General features: G+C 37.6%; 1 protein-coding gene across 2 annotated transcripts; it reads left to right on the top strand.

The window, feature by feature from the left end:
* Positions 1 to 4724: 4724 nt before the first annotated feature.
* LOC104455371 (B3 domain-containing protein Os01g0234100) lies at positions 4725 to 8426 on the top strand. Of its 2 annotated transcripts, none has more exons than XM_039316563.1 (8): positions 4725 to 4898; positions 4982 to 5059; positions 5159 to 5236; positions 5704 to 5735; positions 5863 to 6019; positions 6111 to 6317; positions 7286 to 7376; positions 7456 to 8426. In XM_039316563.1, the coding sequence occupies exons 1-8, from the start codon at positions 4848 to 4850 to the stop codon at positions 8187 to 8189; spliced, it is 1428 nt and encodes a 475-aa protein (XP_039172497.1). In that variant the 5' UTR covers positions 4725 to 4847; the 3' UTR covers positions 8190 to 8426. The 2 variants fall into 2 exon arrangements, with proteins under 2 accessions (XP_039172497.1, XP_010068473.2); XM_010070171.2 differs by having other exon boundaries at positions 4976 to 5059.
* The last annotated feature ends 13977 nt before the right edge of the window (positions 8427 to 22403 follow it).

Below are 22403 nucleotides of genomic sequence, written 5' to 3'. Positions count from 1 at the left end.
GGCGGAGGGAAGAAAGAAGAAGAAAAAAAATTAAAAAGTAAAAAGACCAAAATGCCTTGAAGTTTGGAGTAAATTTATCACTTTAGGTAAAGTTTGGGGTTTTTTATGGTATTTTTCTTTTATTTTATTATAATTTTGTTATGCAATCCAAGGGGATAAATTCATCGTGTCCTCAGATCTGAATAAATTATAGATTCGACTTATCCATGCTTGAAGCATGCAGGACGCAGCATCCAACAATTGATATGCTGATTTTTATTTTATCTAAACCCGTATCCTAGTGACCATACACGTCCAAATAAGTTCCTTTCAGATAATTATTAGGGGCAAGAACTTTCTCTGTCCTATCATGAATATTTTTCCGGACAGATTATCCCGTTGGTCAATTGAGGAATTGAGAGGTTTTGTTTTGATCAATTGAGAACTAAAGGTTTTTGAAAAAGACCATATTAGATCTCTAGCTCCCCGTGTATCAGAAGTGACAAAATGGCTAAAATATTCCTAAGATGGAGTCATGCCGGATTTCTGACGCACGAATCCTACCGTGGCGAACTCGAGACCTAATTGATTCTTTTTTTAAACCATAAATTCTTAATTGATGAACAGTCACACCTTGAGTCCTATTTCTGCACTTATCCCGACACACACACACACACGTATATATATATTGCCCTCGTCCCCCTTAGATGATAATAATAAGTGTTTTTTTTTTTTTTTTATGACCCAAGAATTCCGTATAGCTGGCAACCGGCGAGTAAGCTTGAGGGGACACGTAAACAGGAGAACCCACCATCCATGGCATCTCACTTAAAACCCCAAGCGACCATGAGGAAATTCGAACTCCTCCCCTTCGTGAGGGGGAGAGAGCCCAAACCATCGCGGCCACCCAAACGGTAGTGATAATAATAAGTTTTTATATAGGATTAACTATACAATGAGGAGCTAGAATTGATTCATCTAATAATCCACAGTTTACAAACTATTTAACTTTATCGAAAGTACTAAAAAATCCTAAACCTATTGAATTTACACTGATTTAGTTTTAAACCTTTCAATTGAAGTAATTTAGTAGTGAACCCTTTCACATTAGTACAACTTTAGTCCATCGGACCAATTTAGACTAGAAATTGCTAATGTGGAAGCCGGGCATCCTACATGGTACAGTCAGCATTGAAGTGGACTTTTAAATAAGTTTTTTCATTTTTTTGGTTTTCTATTATTTTTTAATGTTTTTTCCTTTTTTCTTATTTTTCCTTTTTTTTTTCCATTCCTTTTTCTTTGAACACATCATGTATCTTCATATGAGAAGTTAAAGTTGATATGCATTAGGATCAATGCATTCATGAACTTCAAGTGGACCAAGATTTAGATCACTAAGCTTGTTATAGCTCTCAACGGGATGACACTCTGGTTGCAAACTAGGAAGCACCGACACTTTTCAAGAAGCACCGACACTCTCCAAGAGTTTTTGTTTCGTGTTGAACACTCCAATACGTGTCCGACACTCTTCGATACTCTTGGACATTCAGTCAATACGTGTTGGAAAATCCGACATTTTGTCAACTTTCCTAATACTCAAGTTGGAATTTTAACATGCGAGTTTCCTATATGTGATTTTGACACGTGAGGTCAATTTTAAAAAATTGCAATAAACGAAGAGTCAAAATGTATTTATGTGAAAAAATGAAAAATAATAGCAAAAATAATAAATGGGGAAAGAAGAAAAATCTAGTTTTCTTTTTTTCTTTTGACTTTCATTTTCCGTGATATACAATTCAACCCTCAAGTTTTTTTCTCTTCTCTTATGACACATTTGACACGCACGTCTACAATGTGAGTTGCTTGTTTTTTCTCCAAGTTTTATAGATTATTAGAATGGAATTGAATTTGTCAAATTGAAACAATGAATTATATTAATAAATGATTGATTACTATTTTTAGTGTAAATTCATTATGATTTTATTTATTTATTTTTTATTCAAAGTGAAATAATGATAAAAAATGATAATTTAAAATATATATTTAATATTATACGTGTGCCAACGTGTCGGAATTCTGTGTTTTTTGAGAAACGATGTGTCATGTCATGTTGTGTCGTGTTGCGTATCAATGTCAGTGCTACTTAGGTAGCAAATAAGTCCAAACAAAATCTCTAAATTCAAAGATAATTTCACATTGCCGCTTATCGACATCCTTTTTATAGGACTTAAGTGGCGCACTTCTCCATGAACTATTCTCATTTGAGATATAATATCATTCACCTTATACATTGGCTTTGCAGCAAAAGGAATGAGTGCAAATCGAGAGCAATGGTCGATTGACATTCATACACAATCACAAAGGGATTGAATCTAGTGGTACAATTCACTAAACAATTATATGCAAATTCTCCCAGTGACAACCGAATTTCCTAAGAATTGGGATTATCATTTATCAATGTCCTTAATAGATTTCCAAAAGACCGATTGAGAACTTCAGTTTGTCCATTCGTTTAGTGGGGAAGTACAATACTAACCTCCTTCATGGCACCCTTTTCTTCTTTCATTGCGAGCAAAGTGAGGGATAAGGAATTTTCAACTAAAGGGGCCTTAAGAGGTTCCTTACTAGGTGTCAAAGTAATTTTGTTTCCTCCATACTCAAAAAAATACATATTTCGATAACCATCATAAATAGCTTTTCTATCAAATTGCCACGGTCAACCAAGGATAATGTGACTAGCATCAATGGGTAGAACATCATATCATATCTTGTCAAAATAGATAGAATCAATGGAAAGATTGACAAGGCATCATTTGGAAATGGTTATCTCAGTACCTCTCTTCAACCAAGACAATTTGTAAGGTGTGGGATGCGCTTTCAATTGCAATTTCAGCTTGCTTGTTGTCACTTCAAAATTCACATTTTCACAATAACCTGAGTCAATAATTAATTAAAATGCCTTCTCTCGAAATGGTGCAGGCCGAGCAAAAAATATTGGTGGTGCAGCCACCTATTTCCGATGTTTTCTTCTGGAGTCATGAGAAGCTCACCGGAATTAGCATGTATTATTTGTTCATTTTCCATAGCAACTACGTCATCTTTCAATTCTTCTTCAAGCGGCTCCTCCGCATCCTCATTAGATTCATTTTCCACAAAGAAAGTTTTACTAGCCGGTCGATTCTTATTGATTCAACAATTACTAGCACGATGACCAATCTCTCTACAATAATAACAATGTATATCAGTAGTAATTGGTTGTTTTGAAACGTTGGGCTAAGCAAAGGGCTTACTAGTATGTGGTACCAATCAATATACTCAAGATACGACTTCCTATACAATGGCCAATTAACTCTTTGTCGTAGCTTCAGCAACTTTGGTGGTGCTAGTGATATTTCTAGTTGTTCAATTCGGCACGATAGAGGGTTGATTTCAAATCAAATCCAAATGACTTGATTTCAAAGCCAAAATAATGGAAACTTTTGGATCTACAACTTTTATGTTTTGAGTTTTCTCATATGAGTATTGTAGACTTGTCAATTTTGGAAGGAAGCGGACGAAATGAAATCGGACAAAATGAAGAAAATGATAAGAACTTTAGCGGTTGCTCGTCTAGGCCTCTAAGGAAATTGAAATGGCATCAACTCTTCAAGATTGATGGCTGCAACTCTTCAAGGATGCAGGCTTTAAAAGTTCCGACTTTTCAAAAATTGAGTGAAAAGTGGTCTAAACTCTTTAAGGTTCAAGGAAATTGCATTAAACAAATTTTCATTAATCAAATTGCATGTTGTACAGAGACTCGATGACCTTTTATAGCAAAACAAAAGAAAAGCAAAAGGCTATAGTCAAACCTAGAATCCAATAGTCATTATGTGCATAGAAGCTAGAAACATTTAAAAATATGAGCTATTAAATGCACGACATTTTCAATGCTTGTGGCCATCCCAAAGTGTCATGATGCAAGCTTTTATGCATGGGCAATGACAATATAAAATTCGAGGCCTTATCAATGAGGGACTTTTCGATAAGAATGCTATCGATCTTGAATGCATACTGATCTTCTTGGTTGAAAGAGTTGGTCTTGAATATGGGCTGCATCACATTTTTAGCTGTAATTTTCTTGAATTGGTGTAATTTATCAAAAATCATCCCAAGATGGATCGCACATTTAGGTAATGATTTAACTTTATGGGTCATAATTTTACTTGTGGTGGTATTAAATTGTTGCACTCATATGTGGTAGTTTGTAAGTTCTTTCCTAGTAAACTTACTTCAATGATGGAGACATTCCTTTACGGTCCTTAAACTTAAGGTCTTAATCAATGAGTAATTATTCTAACACGTCGTAATTTTCCTTAATCAATAGCATTACCATTAACAAATCATATAGACGTAACTTACTAATTTTTCAAAATCACCCAATAGTCGAACCTAATTCTCTTTCAATCAAACGACTCATGTCAAATGGGACTGCCTTGTATCGACCAAACCATAGAACCTCCCTTACAAAACCAGCTCGACTCACCCTATCTTCACCTTCATAGAAAAACTGGTTTTTTTTTTTATTTTTCTGTGATTAATTGATTTTTGTCGTTGGCAACTCCAGAAATCACTTTTTTCAAATTTTGGCTCCAAACCAAAAACTCCGGAGTACGGATATTAGTAGGTGGTAGGTCCCACTTTTAGGCGTGATGAGTAGTTTGATGGCAATTACTAATATTCTTATTATTTCAAAAGCAGAACAGGACGGTCCTCCACCTCTCCTCAGTCCTTCCCATTTTCGCCTGTCGCAGTCCCCGTCCGTGCGAGGTCCGCAGAGGCCTCTGACGCTCTTCGTGTCGTCGTGGTCTTCCCACACGGGCGAGTCTCCCATGGCGATTCGTCAGGACGAGAAGCCGCGACTTCTCCCGCCTCCTTCCAAGGTCTCTCTCTCTCTAGACGTCTGTGTTTCTTCTGTCTTGGGCTGTTTTTTTCTTTCTTTTGCTGACGTTTAGTTCAGGTTCAGCGAGGAACGGCGCTGAAGAGGAAGGAGAAGCTGCTGTCCGGAAGGCCACTGGGTGTTCAACGAACTTCCTGCAAGCAGGTGAGAAAACATGGGCACGCTCTGTTTCTTCAGTTCTTGCAGTCACTCACTTTCTTGGTTTTGTCCTTTTTTTCTGACTGACGGTTTGCTTGGGTTCAGCAAGGAACGTCGCTGAAGAGGAAGGAGAAGTTGCTCTGTAGAAAGCCACTGGGTCTTCAGGGAACTTCCAATAAGCAGGTGAGAAGCACAGACAACCTCTGTTTCTTCGGTCCGTCTCTCTGTCTCTCTCTCTATGTTAGTGCTCTGTGCCTTGCCTGCACTCCTTGTTGAAGTTTTCGATCTCTGGATTGTGATTTTAATGGCGTGCGTGAACGAGAAGTGAGGAGAAATGGAATGGGTGAGAGTGAGTGAGAGAGTGAAGGAAGAAACGGAGGGTGTTCCTGTTTGCAAGATCCAAATTTCGATGGGTTTTCTGTCCAAACATAGACACGCAGGCTTCAAATACTCTCTCTCTCTCTCTCTCTCTCTCTCTCTCTCTCTCTCTCTCTCTCTCTGTCAGAGAAGCCGTGGATCATGTTTTACGTCTCAAGCTTAACTTTGAATGAATTGCTCGACAAATTTAGCATCTCATTAGATTCTTTTAACAACATTTCGCATGCTTAAATGACTGACTTGTCATTACACATTTCCTCATTATTGATCAGGTAATCTGTTGTGGTTTGCCTAAGCTGGAAAGGTTAGTTGAGTACATTGCAGTGGCCGTGACTCCTATCTTAATTAGCTGCACTTTTAAGTTCTCTCATGACGAAGGGCAGGAAAAATCTGATTCTTTAGTGATCAAATCTGAAAATTTTCCATTTCAGTCCAAAGAGAGAGAGAGCCGCAGATGACGAATATGGTACTGCTTCTGCAAATGATGCCCTGGATCGAGCAAAAAGAATTCAGTCAACTCTATCGCCAGAGTATCCAGTCATGGTTAAGCATATGCTACCATCGCATGTTACTGGTGGATTTTGGCTGGTGAGTCTCATGCTTAACCCCGGCGCAGTTCGAGTGTCCTGAAAAAGAAAAAGCTTGAAGTGTTTAATGACCCGACAATTCTTGTTGACAGGGTCTTCCGAAGAAATTCTGCGACTTGCATTTGCCACAGCAAGATGTAACTATTACTTTAGAAGACGAAAGCAGCAAAGGATATGAAACCAAGTACCTTGGGGCAAAGATGGGCCTAAGTGGTGGCTGGAGAGGGTTTTCCATCGCTCACAATCTGCAGGAGGGCGATGCATTAGTTTTCCAATTAGTCAAGCCAACCCGTTTCAAGGTGATAATATGTAGAGCATTCTCGATTATGTATAACATCAGTTTCTTCGCTACTCCAGAATGTGTACGGTTCTGTTTTTACCGGTAGTTAATTCTTATTGCAAGGAGAGCAGTTTACAAAAAGAATTTGACATTCCGTATGTGGATGGGAGGTCTTTAGGTTTCATATTTCTGTAGGTTTTCAAGAAAATGGTTTTCTGTTTCAGTGTTCTGTTCTCCTAGACAAGCAAACAACAGCAATGCTGAGACTGCAAGCCAGTTTTGAAAGAAAGTCTATAGGGATAAGTGTACTAGAAGTCCTAAAACTTGTTATGAAAGTGCAATCAGATCCCGACATTTTCAAAAAGTGCAATTAAGTTCTAAATTTTGTCATGAAAGTGCAATCGAATCTTAAAATTTTCAAAATGTGCAAAAAGTGCAATCAAGTCCAAAAATCTATCGTAGAAATGCAATTAAGTCATAAAACTTTCAAAGTTGTTATCAATGGAAGAACTTGATTTGACCAATTTAATAAGTTTTAAAACTTGATTATATTTTTTTAAATTTTAGGATTTAATTGTACTTTTATGACAAGTTTTACAACTTAATTGCACTTTTTTAGAGTTTTAGGATTAAATTGTACTTTTTTGATAAGTTTTAGAACTTCCAATGCACTTATCTTAAGTTTATATTAGAAGAGGTGAAAAGAAGTATACTTTTCGGATGGCATGGACAGGCACTTAAGTTTGGTTAAATTGGTTTCACTAAAACGTAAAAATTTGGAAAACTTCTGTGCTAAGGTGCTATACAGATGCATCATAACATTTGGAAAAATTTGGAAAACTTCTCTGAGAGATTGATTTGTTCGGCTAGTGATGTAGTTGGTATGTAAGATGCTCTCGAGCATCCCTCTGGGTCACGATTAGCACTAATTAGTTCATTAACTAGTACATGTAAGCTGCTTGCTGATCAAATTAAACTTTGTTTCAGGTTTACATTGTGAGACGAAGCAATTTCGATGATGTGGATGGGGCTCTTGGCCTCCTTAGTTTGGACCACTGCTTAAAAACAGGGGATTCTGGTATGTTTCTGCTCCAAGAAAATTGCTAGGCTGTTGCTTTCCAATCTTTCTTTGTTCTTCACTTTCGACTGTGGATCAGAAAACGCCCGCAAGACCTGCAAAATATCGGATGATGATTATTGGAAGCCTCTCACAACGGAAGATCCTCCACAAATCTCTCAAAATGACAACTTAAGAGCCTGCAATGTGCTTGCTCTGCCTGTCATTGAACAGGCCAAGAGTGATCCTGGAGATCCTGTCTCTGAAGTCCTCGACGGAATCCGGTTCTCCGAAAAAACTCTTGACTTTAAAGACGTGAGAAGCATCGAGAACTTTGAGATAATAGCCAACGACCTAGTCATTGACTCCGAACTGTCCAACCACTTTAGACTCAAATACTACGAGCTTTGCCGGAGTCAAAAGTCGTATCTCCATGGTTGCCTCCTTGAAGGGTTGAACTACAAACTTGCTGCTGGTATAATCTCGGAGACGGTGAACTTAGCGGACGCAATTCGGGCTTCAAGGATTGTGACGTCAATGAAGGAATTCGATATCTGGAGCAAGACACTGAAGGCATTTCAGGACATGGGCATGGAAGTGGGGTTTTTGAGAGCCCGGCTTGAGCGGCTCCTGGAACTTGCGATGAGGTCAAAGAGGTACAGAGAAGCGGAGAGTGATCGGGCTCGGGCCGAGGAGGAGAGGTGCAGGCTTGAGGTGAAGCTCGCGGAAGTAAGAGAAGTTATTAGCAGGCTCGATGATGAGATTGAGAGTTTGCGCAAAGGGAGTGATGACCTTGAGATGACATTCGAAGAAGTTGCTAGCGCTCCTTGGTGATCTGTGAACCGACTCTGTTTTGGCTTTTGACATGCATTTTTTTGGAGGAGATGAAGAGATTCATCATGATTATGAAGAGTTAGACAATTTACCATCATGTTTAGTTTTGTGAACTCTAGTTTAAAAGGGAGTCTATTTGCTTAGAAATGTGTATATCAACCCATTTTGATTTGTATTGATTCTCTAAATTGGACCCTTTAGACAAATTGATAGCAATGCATCTTGATTTTGTGCAAATTTCTTGGCTGGAGAGAAGAGGTGTTGGACCTGAGCAAGTCTTTAAAAGACTTAAGGAGAAAAGACAAGTGGAAGATAGCCTAGGGGTGAGAGACTTTACTTTGTCTGGACTTTGTATTCCTCTCCTATTGGGAAGAAAAACTTGGTAGGGAGTTGGGGATGTTAGGAGCTGGGTCCCCAAGGCATTGTATTTAAATAATCCAGGCAGGCTACTGTCACTGTATATCAAATGGATGGGTGTTGGTAGACCCGGTAGGGATGGCCAAACTATCTCCTAGTTTAAGAGGAGGTAAGAAGGGATCCATGGTACATGTCCTTACTAATGAACCTTAGGCTACCCCTTGGTTACATGTAGGACTATATACCTTAAAAAATTCGACTTTAGCTTTAGTTCCAATTCTACCATGAATATATATTGTTTCATAAACATCCCATAGGTTTAATTCCCATTTTGCAATATATTTTTGGGAAAAGACCACTAAAAATTTCAAATTTTGTTGAAAGTGACAAATCTACTCTAAACTTTATTTTGTGATATGAAAAATTTCAAACTTTACCAATTGTAACACATTTATCCCCCATCAAAAGCATTTTTGTCTTTTTTTTTTTTTTTCTATTTTTCTTTTTTTTCATTTTTTCTCTTTCCTTTGTTAGCCATGGCAGAGGGAAGCTGTACTTAGGTAAGGGTGGCCCTCGTCGACGTCAGGTAAGGGTTGCCCTCACCTGGGCTGGCTAGGGCTGCCCTCATTGGCGATGGGCAACCTAGTGAGGGCAACCTTCGCCTAACAGGTGAGGGCAGCCTTCGTCTGTGTTGGGCAAGGACGGCTCTCACTCGATGCCAACGAGGGCCTAGTGAGGGCACCCCTCGTAAGACTCGGGCGAGGGTTGCCCTCACCAACATTCGGCGAGGGTGCCCTCGCTAGATTTGGCAAGGGAGGCCCTTGCTTAACCCAATCGAGGATCGCCCGACGTCGGCAAGGGTAGCCTTCACTTGAGTTCAGCTTTCCTTTGTCATAGCCGGCGGAGGAAATAAAGAAGAAAAAGAAAAAAAAAGAAAAAAACGAAAATACTCTATAGTATAGGGTAAATGTGTTATACGGATATAAGTTCATGATTTTTAATATCACGAAAAAAAAAAAAAATTTTAGTAAATGTGTCACCGTTAGTAAAGTTTAGGGTTTTTTATGTCAAAAAAATTCAGGTAAATTTATCATTTTAGGCAAAGTTTAGACTTTTCCCTATAATTTTTGCTCTATGAAAATTACTAACTTGCATCAATTCTAAAACTATCCTTATTAACCTTCCATCCAAAATTGCCTTTAGTGATTTTACGTCATTACTCTAGTTTTTTTTCCCTAAATTTCATATCTAAGAAGACATCTTTTGAAGATGAATCTTCATATTAGCCAAAATATCTTTTTGAATCGGGAAAATATCACGAAAAACTTTAAACTTTGTTCAAAGTGACAAATTTACCTCAAGCTTTTTTGTGACATGAAAAATTCTAAACTTTGCGAACCGTAACACATTTACCCCAAACTTTTTTTTTTTCGTGACACAAAACTTTGAAATTCTATCCGTGTGACACATTTACCTTAAATTATAAAGTATTTTGGTCTTTTTACTTTTTAAAATTTTTCTTTTTCTTTTTTTCTTCTTCTTCTCTCTTCCCTCATAGCTGGCGGAGGGAAGAGAGAAGAAGAAGAAAAAGAAAAAGGAAAAATAGAAAAAATAAGACGAAAATGCCATTGATGGGGTAAATGTATCACAATTTACAAAGTTTTGGATTTTTCATATCACCAAAAAAAAAAAAAAAAAAAATTAGGGTAAATTTGTCACTTTGGGCAAAATTTGGGGTTTTTTGTGATTTTTTCCCTTTTGGATCTAAAATTTGGATAAAAACTAGAATAATTAGGGTTAATGTTTTTCAATTGCTCCTAATATTAAGAGTCTTCTTTTCATCTTCTTAGGGATTTTAGATTTCGCACTCATTCTTCAATCTCTTGTACTTGGAAATGTTTTGTCTCTTTTGGTCAGAGCTCATGCTCAAAATGCTCGAATGCTTGTGCTTGGGAGTTTTCTATATCTCCATTGTCAACAAAATGTTTTAAATGGAGAGCTAAAACAAAACTTAAAGTTGAGAGTTTTTCATGATACCAAAAAAAAAAAAAAAAAAAAACAGAGAGTAAAATCGACATTGGATCTAAAGTTTGTTGTTCTTATGGGACGAAAAAAAATCAAGGTAAAATTGGAACTAAACTTAGGACTCGTTTGGTTCGGATTTGGGGAAATGGTTTTGGGAAAATGCAAATACTTTTTGGGTAAATGAGTTTTCCGAAATGCTACATTATTTAATAAATTATATTGAAAAATAGTTTTGGCATAAATGTCATTTGGTAAAATCCACATTTATAAGGGCTTTTGCTATTTTTTTTAAGTTTGAAAATTAAATCTAGTGTAGGTCGGCTATCGGCCAACTACTTAGGACGATCGTCAAATGGCTAGATATGATTGATTTGGGGCTGTTTGGTAACCGGCCAAACTATGTCTATTTCTATTCTTTTGTTATCGACAGTAGTTTTGGAATAGAATTGCGTTTGGTAAAATTTTTATTCTCGTAAACAAATTTGAACTAGAATAAAAAAAAAAAAAGTTGATTCTTTGTTTCAGGAACAATTCTAGAATAAAGTTTACCATTTTTTTTCTTTTTCCTCTTCTTTTTCTTGTTCTTCTTCCCTCTCTCTTATGCTTCAAGTGTTGCTCTTCGCCGCCATTGTCGTCTCGCCATCACCCCCACCGAATGTCGCCATCTACCATCGATCATCGGCGAGCTCTCGGGAGGCTCGCCCAACCACGGCAAGGCTTGGCGAGCTCACCGACGCCTCGGCGATGGCCGGGTAGGCCTCCCTAGTCACCGGCGAGCATCGCCTAGCTACCGCCCAAAGTGAGGCTCGACCAATAAGGGATGGCCTCGCCGAGGGCCGATGACGCTCCGGGGTTCTACTCAAAATGGGCATAATTCTTCTCAAGTTGAGAATGAATAGCTTGAAATTTTATTTTATATTTTTTAATGGAGTCAAGATTGAACTTTGAAAAAGTTCGACTCATGTAACATGTAGGCCTAACAAGTAGTTGATTTTATTGGGTACTTTTAATTTCTTGTATACATTTATAATTATTATGTTGTAAATAACTAATTAATCCTTTTTTTCAAATTGTATTACATCTTAAGAATTGAAGTTAGAAGTTAATTCAAGTTCAGACTAACATTTAACTGTCGAGGAAGTCGAGTGGAGCCAAGTTTACGTTTATTGGCTGCGTTTGGGAACAGCTTTCCCAAGTATCTTTAGACACCTAAAGGCCTTTTGGCCAAATATCAGTGTTTGGCAAAAATTTTAGAAACCCCATTGAGCCAAAGTCGGCCTTGAAGGCTTTCGGCTTTGGCTTTGCATTTGTTTCCCATTTCTACTGTTCATCGCACTGTTCAATCTTCCTCTTCGTCGAACTCTCGGATGTCGGCGGGCGAGGTGGCGACTCGCCGGCGAGGTGGCGATGGGTCGGCAACGGGTTGGAGAGAGGCCGGCAACCGTCGCCACACTCCGGCGACTGTCGCCGATCAGTCGCGCGACCCAGATTTGGGTCACGTCGGTTGCCTAGGTCACGGCGAGGTCGGTTGCCGCGACCTCCGACGACCTCCGGCGACCCACGACCTCGCCGCGACCAAGATGCGGGTCGCGGAGGTCGCGGCGACCCGGGCGACCCGGATCCGGGTCGGAGGTCGCGGCGACCCGGGCGACCCAGACCCGCCGCGACCCGCATCCTCTGCGACCTCGTGGTGACCTTCGCGGCGCGGTGGGTTGCGCGATGGCGTGGCGAGGGTCGCCGCAACCCTCGTCGGATCGCCTACCCTTCGCCGGCGCGAAGCTCGCCGGGCGGTAGCGGGCGAAGCCTTGGCCGGCGGTCACGGCGAAGCCTTGGCCAGCCAACTTTCCTTTTTTTTTTTAATAATAAAAGCATTTTACAAATTTAATTTACCCAAACATTATTTTGCACAAGTATATTTCACAATGGACTTTCACAAATAAATTTACCAAACACACTTTGCATTTTGAAAAACACATTTAACTCAAAGACTTTTGCATTTTCTCAAAGACTTTCCCCAAAAGTCTTCCCAAACGCACCCATTGAAAACTTAATAAGAGGTAAACTCGGGCTTGCGATAGACAGCTTGATTGAACTCAAAGCAGCGTACTGTGATTTATTTGAAACTTCACTCAATTTTGTTTTTCTAAAACTTAAAATAATTCTTTCATTTTTGGAATTTTTATGGAGAAACGTGCAAAGTGCTTGTTCTTTTCATAGGTCGCGTACAACTTTTGAAAATGACTCTCTAATAGTCGATACGCCCACTACACCTCACGTCAGACAATAAAGATTTTGTAATTAGTACGGTTTCCTTTTTGTTTTCTTTCTCCAGAGAAAGAGAGAGAGAGAGAAAGAGAGAGAGAGCTGTAAAGTCGTCTTCCATCAGTCCCATGACCATTCTTCACGATGACTGCACCAAGCTTCTCGTAGCTCGTCCAATGGTCTCTCTCTCCCTCTCTGTGTTGAAATTTATGATGTGATTCGTTTTCAAATGATGGTTTCTACTCACGTTTTGGTGAGGTTCAGCGTGGAAGGTCACTGAAGAAAGAGGGGAATCTTCTCCTCAGAAGGCCATCGCGTGATCTCGGAACTCGTGACGCAGAAGTGCGTTGAACTCAATCTCCATGCTCTGTTTTGTTATTTCTTCCATTTTCCTTGTGTTGCTCTTCACGTGTTTGCTTTGGCCAGTATTGATGAGTACTCGCTGCTTCTTTTTTGAAGTACGTCGAGTTCCAACTTGAACGGTTCCTGTGAAACTGTTGCTTTCTTTCCGTTTTCTTTCTATGCGCATTTTAATTCGACTCAAACCCGAGATTTGTGCATAGTAATATATTTGAAGGTCATGGGTGTTGGAACCAAAAAGAATAATGACAACTTTGGAAATTTGGAATAAGTGCACAAATTAGAGGGAGAAATTGTTCTTAAGCCCTCTTTGGTAACCTTTCAGGAAATAATTATTTATGTTATTTTATTCCTCGGAATGAAAAAAAAATAGAAATTCATTTGGTAAAATTTTTGTTTTCAGAAATAAAGATCTATTCTTTTGTTCTCAGGAATACATTTGGAACAAAATCAAGAAGTAAGAAAATTTTGTTTTTTGTTCCCAAGAACAATTTTTAGAATTAGTTCTTGTTTTTTTCTTTTCTCCACTTTTCTTCTCTTCTCTTATTCTCTTCCCCTTTCTTCTTCTTCCTTTTGGCCAGTGACGTTGAGCCACGACGAGACTCGTCAGCCCGAGCCTCGCCATGGTTGGGCAAGGCTAACCTCACATAGCCTGGGCAAGGCCGACCTTGCCCTAGCTTGGCAACGTCAAGGCTGCCCATGGCTAGCAACCGTCTACAAAGGAGTAGGAAGAAGAAGAGAAAAAAAATAAGAAAGAAGAAAAAAAAAAAGAAAAAAATTAAAAAAATTAAGAATTCTTCCAAACGCATTTATATTCCATGATTAGAAATTTTAGATAGTTACCAAACGCGTTCTCTTGTTCAAAAATTATTCTCAAGAATAGAATAAATAAAAAAACCATTTTTGATAAAAAAAATTATTCTCGAAAATAGAATCATTACCAAATATGCCATTAGAATGCTTTTTGATGGCATCCATTTACAACACTCACCTTCACGTCCTTATATAATAGCAGAATATCTACAATATAGAGGATGAACACCCTACCCACTAAAAACACATTAAATGAGCCATGAAGTCTTCTGGCAACATTAAATGAAGTAACAAACCGTCCACAAAGCTAATAAAAACACATAAACAAAGTCAATACAATGATTGCTCATCATTAATGCATTTGCAAAACAAGTGTTCATGGAAAAACTCTTTAATGACCTTTGTCTTCACGAAATGCTTGTAGCTTTTGTCTTCATCTTCATCATTTGAGTGCTAACATTTAATGTGATCTTCACATAGAGATTTTTATTCTTGAGTTACACAATCCATCATAATTCATGCATGTTGATTTCTTTTTGTCTTCATTAAAGTGGTGCAAGATGTGCACTCTGCACACTTGCATCTTGCATCAGGTGTAGCACAAGCCCTTAACCCAACTCTCACAATAGACCCACCACCACTATTAGCTACACCAGCACCTAGCCACCACACTAGCACGCAGCCATCACCATAAACCCATCACTAGTAGCCATTGCTAGTGATGAGTGGTGGGTCTGTTACAAAAGGTACTAGTGTAAGTTGAGCTTTACACCAGCATCACTTGGTGCAAGATGTGCACATTGTACACTTGCACCAGTACCAAATGCAGCACGAGCCCCTAATTCAACCCTTATAACAGACCTACCACCACCAGGCTTCACCAGCGGCTACCACTACCCACACGAGCACCACAACCACCACCACAGACCCACCACTAGAAAGTAAGTAAAAGTATAATCTAAAAAATGAAAAAGGAAAAAATGACAAGTAATAAAATCATTTCATTGATATTGAAATTAAATTTCATAAACTCGATGATAAACTAAAAAAAAAAAAAAAATCATCCATAGCAAATTATAAACAAAACAACTAACTTCTTAGCTCCACAAACCCTATCTCATCCCGTCGCATCAATCGATAATCACAACACCTCTTATTTATGCTCCTTTTGATGGACCTTTCACTTAATTCATAATCCTTGCACTTTTTCTAATTGTTAGTGCGACTTCTTTTTCAATTGTCTCAAGATGCACTGATTTTGATGGAGTTGCAACCATCCCACGTTGAAATGATTTAGAATGAGCTATAACTATCTTAAGTTGAACTAATTCAGATGGACTTGCAACTTGGTTCTTACTCTTCTTTCTTATTAGCGCAACCGATGTCTTCTTCTTTGTTAGCGCAGCTGTTAACTCTTGAGTTGGGCCTTGAGATATAAGAACCTCTAAACTTCTCCCAAGCTACAAAAAGAAAACTCAATTATTAGTAAAAAATTGCACCATAAATTAAAGTAAATGCCATCAATAAAACTTACATTAAGAATGACTGTTTCAAAACGCTTATCTGTACAAAGGCCATAACCATATAATTGCCCCTATTATTCGAAAAGGAGTGTCACTTTTAGGTACTTGTGATTTGTTGGCTTTTCTTCTCACTTGTGATTTCTTGGGCCCTTGTTTTGGCCCTTTAGCTATAGTAAGGGCTTCTTCAGCCAATTCTTCAGCTAGGCGTCTTTTAGATGGCTTTCTTGTAATTGGCCCTTGACTTGGCCTTCTTGTAGCTGGCCCTTGACTTGGCCTTCTTCTAGTTGTTCTTCTATCTAGCTCTTCAGCTTTAGTGACACATTTTGTTGGCCTTTGTGGCAACCATCCTGATGACTTTTCTGGTGGCCTTTGTGATGATCCTTTGGTGGCCTTTATGGTGACCCTTGTGATGGATCTTGTGGTGGCCCTTGAGTTGGGCCTTCTATTTGCAGTTGAGCTCCACTTTGCCCTCTTCGAATTTGAGAAAGAGGCAAATGATATTATAAATATAATAAGCCATATAATAATATAAAGGAAAACTAAATACAAATTGTTGAACGTACTGTGTGTTTTTTTCTCTGCCGTTGAAGAACAATCTACTTAACTAGCCCTTCAGTTGTTTTGGCTAATCCTTCAACTAGCCGTTTTCTACGTTCCCTTCTTTGAACAGGCCCTTTAGTTTCAAGTACAATAGGAGCTTCGGCCAATCCTTTACGTGTCATTCTCGTGATCTGACAAAGACAAAGACACTACATACAAGGCCAAATGTATCTATGTACATATTTGCAATAAACTATAAAGTAACATAAACACAAATGTCATGACTTACGAGGTTTCTTGTCGTTGATTGAAGAACAATTGACTCACTTCATCCTTTTGTTTGCCCTTCTCCAACTGTCCCTTCATTAAGCCCTTCAGCTGGCCTCAATTGTTCCTATTGCTTCCTTAATTGATCACCTTTAGTATTGTGCCATGTTATATGGCAATAAGAGCACGTCATCTTTGCACTTATTCTTTTCATCCTATACTAACCTAAGACCTCCCCTTTCGTCATTCTTCGTTTTTACTTTGGCCTTCCCATTTTCTTCTTCAATGGAAAATGTCAAGGTGCTTCACAATCCGTTGGCTCCTAGAACTTGCTACCTCTAATTAGTTGCATCATGAATTAATACGAAACAAGGTATTTCGATTTATTGTACCAATCATCAATGCAATCCTTTGTGTTGTGGCCTTTCAATTGGATGGCACGTACACAAGGAATTCCACTTAGTTGGCATGCTCTATATGAACATTTTCTCGTACCTAAATGGACAACATACTTATCGGAACCCTTTATTATCCCATATCCTTCATTCTCATTCCAAATAGGATGATAATACCTACTTGTAACCAAGTTCTCATCTAATTCTTGGCAATCCTAGGGCCATATTGCCTAGTCTATTTTGCAGCCTTGTCTCTTTATTTATGCAATCAAGTCATGAGCATAACCCGTATATCTTCAAGTATCGAGATAATTGGTTTGCATTTGGCATCTATTATTCTCCCATTGAATGCTTCACATATGTTGTTATCGATGTTATCGTACTTGAATTCTTGGTTGAAGAACACCTTATACCAATATTTCAGTTCTGTTTGGAATAATGTATCAAAATCTTCTTTTATAAATTGAAACAGTTCTTCTTTGACCATCCTAAAGTTAGCCATATCCGTACTCTTTGCTAACTGCCAGAACTACGACTGCAGCTTAACCCCTTTTGTAAGTCATTGTCCAATTTGTGTATATGTGCCTCACACACATTCGATGTTTGGCATAGGGTAACAACTCAGCTATTACCTAAACCAATCCCTGCAATAATTAAAAACAAAAAAAATGTATGCAAATAACATGTTGATATCAAAAAGTAAACAATTGAATAGATTTTAAAAAAAAAAAAAAAAAACATTATTACCTTTTGTCGGTTGCTTATGAACGCCCACCCTTCCCCATTTGTTATCTCCAGTTCAGTCATCAGAATTTTTAGGAACCACAACCAATCGTCTTTGTTCTCTACTCTCACAACAGCCAAAGCTAATGGAAACATTTGGTTATTCACATCTTTTTCAATTGCAGCTAGTAATTTCCCCTTGCACAAGCCCTTCAAAAAACAGTTGCTAATCCTATAATCCATTTACAACCAGATAAAAATTCTCGTCTGCATGCATTGAATCACACATAGAACTTATTAAACTTAGTCTCACTATCAGGAAGTGGCCTCTCAACGACCTCTACATACGCTCTATTTGAAGGATTTTGCAGTCTACACTCTCAAGCATAATTCCATAACTATCCATATTCATTGATGTACTGACCAATGAGTATCTTCATCACATTTTGCTTCAATCTTTTGCATTGATTATTGGATACATTGATGCCTACGCACTCCTTCATCAGTATCCTAAACTTAGTACTCTTCATCTTAGGCATCAGCTTGATGAGATTGAAGAAGTGCTCAGACGACCATGCATTTGTTACCATTTTATTTTCAAAATTAATGGAATAGATATGTTCCTCTTGGTAGGCTCTAATTTGGAATGATCCACTTCTTCTAACAAATACGTTGTAGAGCTTTCATGGAAAATTTTGCTGCGAACACCTACCTCTTACAAAGGTTTTAGTGTTTCTAATAAAGTTAATATTTCTTTGTGCAGTAATAGAGTTCTTCAATATAGCTTTTCTAAATTATTTTGCATCTTGAAATTTCATACCTACCGACAAAGTAGGAGAGGCAACGAATGGATCATAGGAAGGAAACTTACTTTTCCTTTTATGTACAACTCCATGATCTTCTTCAAGCTCATCTTGAGAAATAGCATTCTCGACGTTTTCTTCATAATCAGTCTCCTCGCCAGCAACACTAGCATCTACAAGACCTTCAACCCTGTTGGGAACTTTATCAGTTATTTGCAAAACTGCAAAACTATCTAACAAAAACTCAATTTGTTTTCTCATTGATTGTGCAAGCACCTCGTCGTCGTCATCACTTAAGAAATTTTCAGCAAGCAACCTCTCATCGTCATCATCACTAGATTTAGCTACTTCCTAATCTAATCCAGTGATTATGACATCACCTATGTCAGCATCACTTTAGTGAACTACATTTACGCCCCTTTCCTCCCCATCCTGTCTATCTTGCCCTCCTTCATCCCTAACTTCAGTATTAGCTTGAATACCATTTCCCATTTCTCCTACTTGGGCCTTTTCTCCATCGTCATCTTCATCATCACTATCACTATCGTATTTCACGTATATTTTTACCTCTTTGCCATGAAAATAATGGTATAGGATATCCCTAAAATCATTATCATCTTCTAAGCTTCTCAAACCATCTTTCAAGCCTTTCTTAGGAACACAATACAACGACTTTTGTACTTTACAAGGCAAATAGGTCACTATATCCCTAACAAATCTGATATAAGATACATTCTTTGTATCGACAAAGATGATACTCTCATTTCCACCCTCATACTCACACTTATCTTCCCCAATCACAAAATCTCCACTGTAGAAAACTATGACAGCAACATAATCCTTATCATAAGCCATTTCTGCACCAAGAAAAAAAAAATTACCTTTTGGGACTATATCCACAAAGGACAACATACAATTACACATAAAAGTCCACACTCTCATGGACTTTATTAACGAGAAGGGAAGAGGGAAGAGATGCACATGTCAGGCTATTTACTAGAAAAATACCCTCCACGACAAATAGAGGTCCCTACACTAACAATACACCCCTACATGATAGCCACTTCGATTATTTGCCTTCCCTTAAAATATTAACCAAAAAACAAAAATCCCTACGACAAGCACATGTCCCCACGACACTAATTTCAACATTTCTATTTTTAAAAAAATGATCAAATGTCCCAAGGACAACCAATCCAAGCCATCAAAATCGCCATTGCACATCACATTTCATATCTGACCCCTAAAAATCACCCTCACACATCACAATACCACATCCAAGCTTTAAACACACATCATAGTAGCACTGCTCTAATTCACACATCACAATAACACCACATCTTCAAGGTCAAGCCCTAATATTCCCTTCATCGAACCCTACATTTTGAGGCCGAGCCCTTAATTGCCAATTCGAACCCCCATTAGGGTTTTAGCACCACTTCTGAGCCCTAAATTTCTCGGTTGACCTCCAAATTTCCCAGTCGAGCCTCAAATTTCCCATTGAAGCCCTAATAAACGAGTTCAAGTCCTAATTTCATCACAGGGGAGGGGAGAAGAGGCCAAACATGGACAAGCGATGATGGTGATCGATGACGCCAATTGATGACCATATTTGCCGCCTTAGTAAAAGATGACGCCGAAAACTGCCACGTATGCAATTTAGCCAAATTTTCTTTTTGTTGGCGCTTAATTGATCTATTTTGTTATGATTTTGGCACTTAAGTGTCACTATCGTAATTTTTGGCACTTAAGTATCCTCCTATGTCAAGTTTTGGCACTCCAGGTGTCTCGATGTTGAAATTGTCTCGAATAACGATACCTGAACCTCAATAGGCTTAGTTTATGATGTAGAAGACTTCACAGTTGTCTATATTGGCGAAGATAAAGCATGGTCATCTCCACCGTACTATTATATTTAATAGTCTAAGAGTAGCTATCCTCTGCGATTACATCGAACTTTAGAAAATTTATTATTCATGATTCCAAAATTCTTGTACCTTCATTGAAGTTATAAAATCGATACCCCTTCAAATGATCTGAATAATATACGAAAAAAATATCGAGTGTTCTGGATTCCAACTTACTTAAAATTGAGTTATATAACCTCACTTTTGCAGGATGCCCATAATCTTAAGATGATTCACGTTAGTTTTACATCCACTCCATAACTCAAAAGAGTTAATGGAATAACTTTGGAAGAAACACAATTTTATCTGTAAAGGGTCACTTCAGAGCTTCACCTCATAGAAAACTTGGTAAATTAGTCTTGCTAATAATAATTAGCATTATGTCTATTGGGGTGTGATTATACCTTTCGACCACGCCATTTTGTTCAAGATTTTTGGGCATAGTAAACTGATTACTATCCCAAATCCTCAAATATTTGACAAATGATCATTTAAGTTATTCAGCATTACCATACTGGCTAAAATACTCACCATCATGGTTAGATTTGACAACCTTTAAAACTTATCTAAACTATTTCTTGATTTTTATTCAAAAAAATCTTGAACTTATGAAGATATTTAGACTTTTACTTAAGCAAGTATAGGAAATAATCATTAATGAATGTGTTAAAATAAAAATTTCCGCACAATATTACCTTATAAGGTCCACTAAAATAATTATGAATGACCTCCAATGAGTTAGAATTTTAGATTGCATTTTTTTTTAATTATAGTCATCCTACCTCTATAACAGTCTCCACAATGCATGAAATTGTTCTATAGGTAGAGTTTTTGGAAATAGCATTTTCAACCATATAAGTGATGTGTATATCATTAGGAGTTAAACATAATCTGTACAATCCATTGGACAAATTTCAACACCCAACTTTAATTGAATTTAATATAAGAAAAACATAAAAGTAATATTATTCTTTATTTCAAAAGAGTATCACACATGTCTAAACATGATATGAAACTAAGTTCTATTTCAAGGAAAGTACATAAAATGTGTTTATTATTATTAGATTAAAACCAGAATTTATAATTAAAATGATATCTCCTACGAACTCAACATCGACTTTATCATTGTTTCCGATGGTGAGCTATGATTTGTCATAATTGGCTTCTTTCAATTTATGAATCTCCGTATGATAAATGCAACAAATAATTTGTTCCACTATCTATCCACCAAGAATTTGACAAGGCCTTAGATACAAATTGGATTCATAAACGAATGTTAAAAAATCATTAACTATAGGCTCACGCTCAAATAACCAAGTTTTATATATTTGCCATAGTCTATCTTTATGTGATTTTTCTTTTAAAAAAGAAATAGCGTTCACCAATTCTTCTTAAAGGATTCTATTTTAAAACCTAGATTGTTAAGACGATTGGTGGTTTTATGAGTTCCTTTATGAGTATGATTTTTAGACTTTAAGTCTACCATCCTTAGGACGTAATCCCTTATCTCATCAGAATATCATACCTTATGTTGAAGAGTCCTTGTAGATGTGTCACAATGTTGGCATTAGAGGAGGCATGGTTCCAAGCCACCAAGCCTTCCATCATTTGTCTAGCGATGCAGTCAACTAACAAACCACTCTTTAATTGTTCATAAATGGATTGCTTCGTTGATAATAACAAATTCACTTGCTCTCTTCCCAAGCAACAAAATATAATATTTAGGATTTTGTATCGTTAGCATTATGATCCACCGGCTTATCCTTATAATAGCGATATGAACATTTGTCGGCTCCATCTCAAACATAAAATCATCTTTCCATTATTTAAAGTTTGAACTAGTAAGAGCTTTAATAGCTATGGAGTTATCAATTATAGATAATGTGATTAAAATAACAAGTAATGTATATAATTAGCATAATGTGAGTACTATATAAATTGAAATCACATAAGTACACATTCAAAGAGTTATATAAATCACCATATAGTCACCTTTGGTAGAATACATGATATGAAATTGTATTCTCTCCACATGATAATGATCATGATAATCTATTTCAACATTCATGAATCATCATCTTTGAGCGTATAAACCACTAGGATCAGTCACTCTTTAACCATATACTATACATGTATTCATCCATGAATTAATACACAATCACCTCTTTTGGGAGTATAACCATGCATTAGTATATGAGACATCCCACCACAATATGAAATCGATATTTCTCAAACTCAA

Source organism: Eucalyptus grandis, chromosome 7 (genome assembly GCF_016545825.1).
Source record: "Eucalyptus grandis isolate ANBG69807.140 chromosome 7, ASM1654582v1, whole genome shotgun sequence".
In the NCBI taxonomy this organism is placed as follows: Eukaryota; Viridiplantae; Streptophyta; class Magnoliopsida; order Myrtales; family Myrtaceae; genus Eucalyptus; species Eucalyptus grandis.
This window is presented reverse-complemented; position numbering and strand designations above follow the sequence as displayed.